Raw genomic sequence first — 9543 nt, forward strand, 5'->3', positions numbered from 1 at the left:
AAATTAAGTTACATATATAAAATTATATTAATTTATAAATTAATGGTACCGGTATTCATAGCGATTTTATTGTTTTACGGACGTCTCATGATCTTATGGCTAAAAATCGTCCTGCTGCAGTAAAGAGGGTTTTTACGCGCGAGTGCAGTCACATCGCCACAAAGAGCATGGTTTGTTGTTTTAATTTTGCTTTTTAAACTCTTTGTTATGGCATGTGGTTTTAAAAGCGGGCACAGGTTGTTTTGCGGTATTCCTAGAGCGATATGAAATTAGTAAGTTGGAACATAAACGGCCTGCGCTCTTTCAAAGCAGGTGTCAAGGGCCTACTGGCAGAACTCGATGCCGATATAATATGCTTTCAGGAGACGAAAGCAACCCGTGAGTTGGGGCTGCGTCCTTTTTCAGTTTCGGCGTTCTCGCTTTCCTTTACACACATGAAAATGATCTGTTCCGCTGTTTTTCCTGACCAGGCAGCGTTCTGGAAGAGACGTCGGCGATCGTGGAAGGCTACAGCGCCTTTTTCTCCTTTCCCCGTTACCAAAGCGGGTATTCGGGAGTGGCCACATTCTGCAAGGATGCTTACCGTCCCTTCGCTGCCGAAGAGGGCCTCACCGAACTCTGGACGAGCTCGGAGTGCCCCGATTCCCTCGGATGTTACGGCGACACCTCGGACTTTGACAGCAAGCATATATCCTCTGTCGACGGCGAGGGGAGAACAGTGTTGACCCTCCACCACGTTCGGTATGCAAACCCACCTGTCGTAAGCTTCGATGCCTTTCTACTTTTAACTGCTAACACTTCGCAAGAGTGACGACGCCGGGTAATAATTTAAACACTCTGACCTACTAAGTAGTGCTTGGCTGCGCGTCCACGATCGTAGCTCACATGACTCCCGAGTACCATAGAAGGCGGTGATCTTATGCAGAAGAAATGGCTCTGCGCCAACAAAGTGAGAGAGGAGGAGAAGAGAGAGCGCGAAAACGTCAGGACGCCGAGCTCTGATTGGAATGATTAGTGGGTAGACCTAAAGCTAGCTGCCTTTTTCTCCACTGCACTCGCCCAACGCATTCAAATGTGAGAACCATGTATGGGAAGCCGGCGTTCCGCGTTGTAACGCATTCAACGAGTGCAATGGTGACAAAGGTAGCTAGCTTCAGGTCTACCCATTAATCATTCCAACCAGAGCTCGGCGTTCTGATGGCCTCGCATGCTCTCGTCTCCTCCTTTCCTTCGGCTTCTCGGTGCATACATGATTTGCACCTTCGACACATGATGACGTCAACACTGGTAACCAACCTCTAGGGATGGGGCGAAACTTTTTCCGAAACAGGTTTCGGAAAAACGGCCGAGCCTTGGTGGGTTTTGGGTAGGATAAATGAATGGTAATTGCCATACCCTTTGTAACGGGCGGCAGCTTGCGCCACCGAGCCTAAAATTTCGTCATCCCTTCTTTTTTAAAATGTGTATAAATTTTGTTCTAACACAACCCTCCCCCCCCCTTTGGAGCGTTGCCAGGGTAGCCAGACCAGGTTACTGTTCGTTGCAACATTTTAAACAAAGCAATCTTATAAACCATATTAAATAATTCATATTTTATATATAAATTCTTAATTTAGCAAAATTGGCTTGTTCACATAAGACAACACAGCACGAAATGATTTCGATTTCACAACTTCCATATTCACATCGTCACGTGACCGAAACAAAGCGGGGAGGTTATAGATTATCACAAATCACATCACTAGCTCGACGACATGCGCAGTGTTCATTCTAAGTGCCAGGAACGTTGCGGTTTATGTTGACACAACGCAGATGGAAGTGACTGTGCCAGAAGGTCTCCGACACCTGTGTTGTGCAATTGAAAATATGCGCACGGGCTGCCCGAAACCTCCTGTACTGTATATATGTATCATGACTTGATAAGTGTATCATCAGCGCTGGTACTTACGTTTGTCTCCAAGAGGAGGCACAAAGCTACTATTTTTCACAGCAGCACAGGCTGCAAACGAAGGGCAGCGAGACCTTCGTGAAGCTAAAGCCGTTTGCACATTACAGATCAACGAGGTTTGCTTCATTTCCCGTCACTATCTGCTGCAGTGGCTATGCAACTTATTCCAAGTTCTTCAGAAAGATACTAATCCATTGTTTACCCAAAGAAGTTTATTGGTCGTGCATCACAGTTAGGCATCTTTCACTCAAAGTGCTCCGCTGAAGTCCACTGGCTGCGTGTTTCCAGAGTGGAAATGAATTCACTGATAAGTCGACCGTGATTCATGACTGAAATGTTTGGGAAGCTTAGACACTGCACCCAGAGCTCTCAACACTTGGACAAGCACAACCTACTATAGAGCTTTGCTTTTTGGGCTCCTACCGTCAGTTTGGTCGTCACTTTGAGTATGGATCAAGAACGCGCTCGATGGGTGGATGCGCCCGCAAGCGTCAGCATGAGATCGTAGGGCCTGCGAAGATCCGCCACACACCGCAGGCAATCTGATAAAAAACTGATCGAATTTCGATCTGTGTGAAGGTTTAGAGTCTTTAAACACTCGCAACACCCACAAAACTAAGAGGTTTTGTGGGTGCTGTGACGAAACTGCCGAACCCTTGAAACTACCAAAATTTCGTCCAAAAAGTTTTGGAATCTTTCTAAACAGTTTGAAACCAAACCTCCGGAGTTTCGACCAGAGGTTGTCATTTTTAGTTGAACTCACTCACTCGCAGCTAGCTCAAAGTAAAACGGTAAAAACTCACTCACCCTCAGTGCCGCACTCACCTTCAAGTCCTCACTCATGAGCCCACAAACTCATGAACTCGCCAAACTCATGGATTGGTGTCAGATGCCTTGCTCAGACAATGTGTACTTGTGTTCAAACTTGTCACTAGTATACTGAATACAAATATTTACACACTACATATACAAAGTTGTGTTTTCTATTAAAATCATTTATTAATTTTTGATGGATGGTAATTCCTCATTTGTCTTCACTAATTTGAATGAATAAACAGCCTATGTAAGCGCAATTTTTTTTTACCTTTGATATATAAATCACTTCACTTGTAACTACTGATAGCCTAATTTGGATCCCCATGCTACATTTGAGGAGGGGGAAGGGTGCGGTCATGCAGCTTAATTAGACGGTCTACAATTCTTCAAGATTAGATTTGTTAGATACAAAAATTGTGCACTTAATTTCTTCGGGCGGGGAAGGTTGTTTCCACACATGCACGCATGTCAAATATTTTTTTTAATTACTTAGGTTTCGATGCTACCTCGTCCCCCCTGTTATTTGACCGTATAAATATAAATCATGTTGCCAACAACACATAGCGCTGCTCGTAAACGACTGAAACGTGCACCAGGCCAAGCTGTACCGGTTGACAGACAATAATATATAGGAATCATAACTTATATCTAAATATTATTAGAGCTAGTAAGAAAAGCTTTTTTTCTCCGGCACGCGAAATGTTTTCGGGTGCCGTGAGTATTTCGACTATGGCCCCCTCTTGAGCGACTAACGGGGTGTCACATAGCAGGTTAGGAACATCAATTTGTCATCGCCAATATCAAGTGAAAGTAAAAAGATTTTTTTGTGTCTCTTTGAACGTAATCTAAAAACTTATCATCTACAATTGTTCTATGACAATACACTATCGAATTGACTTTTATATGCTACCAAAGAAATGTAGCACCCAGTTGCGAAACAAGTCTGGCGTTTCGGGCGTACTCGAGCATGAAGACGTGCATGCATACTTTTTTTTTTACAGAACTCCAGGTTACAACCTGGACAAGCAAGTATACAAGCAAATTGCAAAAGTTCCCAGCCGGCTTTTATATTAATATTGGCTTCAGGATTAGCAACCATGCACGAGCGCACTCGAAATAGCAATGCCTGCCTTCAGGTGTACCGGCGTAGCCCCCATTTGCCTTCTTCACGAAACAACAAAACGGGACGCATATATCAATGCCTTGCAGTCTACGCAAGAGCGGCTGAGGCGAGTAGGAGAGTCACGCCCCCTCTCTTGTCATCTTACCATGAAGCAGTGACCAGCAGCAAAAGACCAAGCTGCTGCGAAGCGAGCTGGAGCCAAAGAGTGCAGATAAATCAATAGGCACCTTTCCTCCTTGCCCATCACTCTTAGATGACCAGCCTTACGAGCTAACAGCACCATTGCAAAGTGCAAAGCGAGCGTCGACTCAACTTCTCCCAAAATGTACGGAGAAGTCACATGACCAGCCCTTCCTCGACGTCACCCCGCAAACCTTCATCAAACCTATGGCCCCCCTGGGACCTATGCCTCGCTAAACTCATAAACTCGCTGACCTCATGAACTCGTGCCCCTCATCGAACTCACTGAACTCACGCCCCATACCGAACTCATGCACTCGCCAACCTCATAAGCTCACACCCCTCACCGAACTCAATGAAGGCACTGAACTCGTGCCCCTCACCAAACTCATGCCTCTCACTCAACCTCAAACTCCCGAGTTTTCGAGGCTTATGGACTCACTCACCCTCACCTTACGCCTGGTCGGTGAGGGTAAGTTTTGCCGAGGTATGGTTTCACCTCATCACTACCAATCGCCATGCTGGTGGTTGAGTCGACGGCCATTCTCGGCAAGAGCCATGGTAAATTGCACCGCGCTTGGCTGTAGCAACTGCTACGTATTCTGACGATAGTTTTGTCAGCATGCCCCGCGACAGAGTAGCCGTCAAGTTGGGGCAAGTATGAGTCGCAGGGAAGGGATGTGGCCACGCATTACCGAGTGAGCGGGACGCACTTCATAGCGGCGAGCGGCGGCACTTTTCTACCGTTTACGTTCGTGCACGCCTTTGCATTGGCTTCTCCCGTTCATGATGTAGATGCCCTTTCTTTGCCTTTCGCTTCATTACGCCTCATTCATGCTTTGAGCGCACCTCCGGGCTCCCTGCCAAGTACAGGCGAGAGTGTCGTTCCACGAGCCCAGCCAGACTGCGATTGGTCGGCAACAGCCTTCATGTGCATGCTCACTGAGACAACACTGCCAGGGCATCGGCTTGTGCCGTCCGTGACATGGTAACCTTCGCAAGGAGCAAAAGTATGCAGGCAAGCTGGTTAGGAAACATCATAATCTAAACCCTGAGGCAAGGAGAGTCGTCTTTTCTGTCATTTTATTTTTCCTTGTCTCAGGGATTAGGTTCTGACGGTAGCCTTGTGTTGTTTACCAGTATTTTGCAAAATCAGAACAATTTTACTAGTACACGGTGCTCCTAGAGCCGCTCATCACATTTTGGGGCGTGCAATGAAGCTTTTTTTTTTTTTTTTTGACACAACAGTTTTTTTTGTCAAAAGTTAGTCGGCACCTTATCGAAACTCTTTGCTCATAGTGCAATCGCACCAATGCTGAAAAATTCCGCACATACTGGCTTAACGCCATCATCTTAAGCTTGGCACATTTTTCTAAGTTTACACGAAAAAACTAGGTACCTCTGTTGAAAATATGGTGCATGACAGCGCATGTCCGGGCAGTTAACGGCATCCTATGCCTTGGTGTCAAATCACCAGCATGACGTGGGGTCCGTTCTTCCCTAGCATGACGTCGCATGCAGGGCATGTTGTGAGTCACGCCTACTTTTTGGCGGCCTCGAGAGTTCATTGCGCATTTAGTAAAAAAAATACCGTATATTAAATTGTCAAAACGGATTGCCAAAGCTGTGGTGTAGCTCTGTGGTAATCTGGCCAGTTCACGTGTGGCAGACCCAGGATCGATTCCAGAGGGTGGCGGGCATACTTTTTTTGTCAAAAATTTGGCGGTGTTGACAACTTTTTTTCTTTCTTTTAACAGCTAAAATTGTAAAGAACAAAGATGTTGTCGACTAAAATGTCGCAGGACGATAGGGGGCCAAAATCCGCCACTAAATGAACTAGGTGCCACGAGCTTTCCGCGTCGTGCGTATAGCCATTTCCGGCCGAGGTGTATGAGGTCGTGCGTATAGCGTCGCTCTGTGTGGAACACCATCCTGGCGCCCTTTCCTGTACAGCTCAGTGGTGCTTAGAGTAGTCGCGATTCGCGAATTTAGGTTCTTGCCTTATTTCTACATCTCAGTGCGATGGTGTAGTCTACAATGGTGCTTCATAGTGTTCCGTCTTGAAGCAGCGTTCGAGCCAACCAGCTTGTATTGGGCAATATGCATAGCTCGTTAATGTTTCGAAGGCCACAATATTGGCAGCCCTATTATTGCCTCGAATGGGATGCCACACTGCTTCCCACCAACAAGGGGCCCCTCGGCTGCCATAACCATTATTGCCGTGGCCATTGTGGATTCAGTATGGAGATGGTATGCTTTGTGCAGCATAGTGTTGAATCCCTCCTCAGTAATCACCAACAAAGTATGTGCCGTAACATAGTTTTTTAAATTAAATTGTCACATTAAGGCATCTATGACGACCAGACAGGTTATCATGTCACATTTATCTAGTGAGTTATTGCCTACCGAGACAATTGCAATCGTGTGGAAGTGATGCTGTTGAACTTTGCGTAAGTAGATGCTCAGAAGCAGAGGATATAATGTGTTGAATCTTATATCGGTAAAAGTGGTCAATAATTTTGTAGCTGTCACCCTTACCCAGACTAAAGGGTGGATTCTGTCAGGTATTGAAAATTGCTCTAAAACACATTGATGCAATTTGTTTCTTGCAGTTTTGTTTCGATCTGTGGCTATCTACATGTGAATTGTTGTCATGACTACAAACTCCTGCCTTTTCATTCTATTTCACTGAGTCGTATGAACAAACTACATCTAGGCTCAAGTAAAGGATATCTTTGTGTGACAGTGATGGCGGAACAGTTTAAATATCCAGAAAACAAGTCGTCCATGTTTCTCAACTTTTGTTGTTTTTTTTTTGTTTTTTTTTTCACATGTATAGGTGCGGTGACAAAGTAAAAAGAATTGCAGTCATAAATGTGTACTGCCCTCGTGCCGACCCTGAAAAGCCCGAGCGAGGTCAAATAAAATTGGATTTCTACGAGCTGCTAAAGCGCCGAGCCACGACCTTGCTCAGAAATGGAATGTGAGTGTCACTCTTACTTTTTTCTCTTTATGTCATGCCTTTCGTAATCAGCAGCACCCTCTCAACTGGATGACCAAATCCTTTTTTGTTATTTTTTAACTTTGCAACAGAGAAGTGATCATTTTGGGCGACTTGAACACTTCCCATCGCAAGATTGACCACTGCGATCCTTCGGATGACGAGGTATCAATAATTTTCTTTTGATATTTATGCCCTAGAAATTTTATCAGGAGTGTGCTTCCCTCTGTAATGAAAACTGCATTGTTGTTTCTGCAGGACTTTGATTCTAACCCTGGTCGAATATGGCTGAGTCAGTTCCTGGAAAACAGCACGACAGTCACTGAAGATGAGAACATAGGTGCATTATTGATGCAATATTTTTCATAATGTGTTTGAGAACTAAAGGTTTTACTTGCAGTCAGCTATAAAAAAAAAGTGGCCACATGAATTGGTGTTTGTTGAAGCTGGATGTTGTTAGCCATGTGTTTGGACCGACAATGCACGGGCCACCTGCTGTACCCTCAGCATTTTTACATTTTAGCTATTTTTTCCACTGTAATGATTATGCAGAAGCCCGGACCCGAATGTCTGTCGATGTGCTAACTCTATCCGAGTCTAATTCATGAGCCCCATTTAGCTGCCTTCACTATGGATCGCTGCAACCCTAACATGTTGCCGTCCTTTCGAAAGGAGAAACGGAAAGAAAGTCTGCTTCTAAATCACAAAGCAAAGATTAAGCTCCTGGCTTATTAATACTGCACGCTAGTTTGCCCATGTACAGTAGAATTCCTTTCACACACGTTGTGATAAAACACCGATGCACGATCCTATGTCATCTGTACTTCTCTCTTCAGCAGGAAGACCTGGACAGAATTCGTGTTTCCACGACACGTACCGACACCTGCACCCCACGACGGAAAAAGCGTTCACGTGCTGGAACACGCGATTGGGTGCACGGCAGACGAACTATGGGACTCGCATCGACTACGTCTTTTGCAGCTCAGCCCTCGTCCCATTCCTGCAAACCGCCGACATCCTGCCTCACGTCTTGGGCTCGGATCACTGCCCCGTCGAGGCGGTCTTTCGCTGCGACGGCGTCCCCTCGCCACGGTGCCCATCCATGGCCACGAAGTTCTGGCCCGAGTTTGCGGGACGTCAGCAGAGACTCTCCGCATTCCTGAGCAAGAAGCCCGGCGACCAGGAAGAAGCCGAGAGAGACTGCCGTCCGCAATCGAGCGAAGAATGGGAGGACAGTTGCGCAGTATCTGTCGAACTGCGAAACGGAGGTCCGCCGGTGAAGAAATCGAAGAACGTGCCCGCTCGGACCACGGACAAAAGCCACAAGACTGCGCAGTCGACTCTGAACCGCTTCTTTGTGTCGTCGAACAAGACAGACGTCGGCGTCTCGAAACAGTCGAGCCGGTCAAGCCACGGACAAGCCAAACTGGGTGACTGTGGCCTGCCAATGGTCAATTCGGGAACAAATGTCAGTGGTGCTCCAGAGCCCGCTCCAAAAAGAGCCGTGGACGTTGCGTGCGCGTGGAAGTCTCTACTTAAGGGTCCGCCTGTTCCTCCTCCTTGCAAGGGCCACGGCGAGCAGTGCGTTCTGAGGACCGTCAAAAAGCCAGGACCAAATCTGGGACGTCAGTTTTTCGTGTGCGCACGTCCGACGGGAAAGTCTGGGGACGTGAATGCGAGCTGCGAGTTCTTCCAGTGGGTGAACCCCGCCAAATCGAAGCAAAGGACACCGGCTTCAAGCAACAACTAGCTGCTAAGCATTCAGAGGTGTGTTGCGGGAGTGTCTTTCGCAGTAATTTCTCAACCGCTGACCTTATTATATTTAAAAGGCTCAACAGACCTTATTATATTTATTAAAAACCTTTTTGCATTTTCAGGCTGGTGTAGGATCATACAGTCATAAATGTTTCTTATCCAAATGAGGAGCTTTTACAGGGTGTTTTGCCCTGTCCATGAAACCCTTCTTTTGTATGCATTTTTAGATTTGTGTTGACACAGTCACCTGTATAAATTTGTTTTATGTGCCACTAAAGGCAATTGGTGAATAAGAAACTTCAAAATATTGCCATCTCTGACATCCCTTGTAGCTCGCAATTTTTTTAAATGTTTACATAGGTCGTTTTAACATTGGGTGGCTTGAAAGAAAAGTGATTAATTAATATCCTTGATCACCAAACCTTTTGGCAATTGTTGAAGTCGGTCTGGCCTGAACTAGTAGTGCATAGCACACTTTAAAGTGCAACATGAACCCTCAAACTAATAGTGGATAAAAGAAGTTAATTAGCAATACAGTGATCTGATTGCGACATCTATGCTACCACTAAAGATCTGTTGTACCTGGTCAAATATCAGTGAAGACGATGTCTTAGTGGCGCATTTGTTTTAATAAGCATACTAGATTAAGAACTGCTCTGTATATTATACAGCAAGATTCTTTGTTTTTGCGTGCACACGAAAGCAGGTATTACAGAGTGT

General features: G+C 45.8%; 1 protein-coding gene across 2 annotated transcripts; it reads left to right on the forward strand.

Moving 5' to 3' along the window:
• Window positions 1-155: 155 nt before the first annotated feature.
• Window positions 156-9422, forward strand: LOC8037710 (DNA-(apurinic or apyrimidinic site) endonuclease 2). Of its 2 annotated transcripts, none has more exons than XM_029995739.4 (6): window positions 156-378; window positions 471-741; window positions 6907-7050; window positions 7161-7233; window positions 7327-7408; window positions 7905-9422. In XM_029995739.4, exons 1-6 carry the CDS (start codon window positions 264-266, stop codon window positions 8816-8818), a joined length of 1599 nt encoding a protein of 532 aa, XP_029851599.3. In that variant the 5' UTR covers window positions 156-263; the 3' UTR covers window positions 8819-9422. The 2 variants fall into 2 exon arrangements, with proteins under 2 accessions (XP_029851599.3, XP_029851601.3); XM_029995741.4 differs by having other exon boundaries at window positions 170-378; window positions 7908-9422.
• Window positions 9423-9543: the final 121 nt, after the last annotated feature.

This window comes from Ixodes scapularis, unplaced genomic scaffold (assembly GCF_016920785.2).
Source record: "Ixodes scapularis isolate PalLabHiFi unplaced genomic scaffold, ASM1692078v2 PGA_scaffold2__306_contigs__length_199485367, whole genome shotgun sequence".
NCBI lineage: Eukaryota > Metazoa > Arthropoda > Arachnida > Ixodida > Ixodidae > Ixodes > Ixodes scapularis.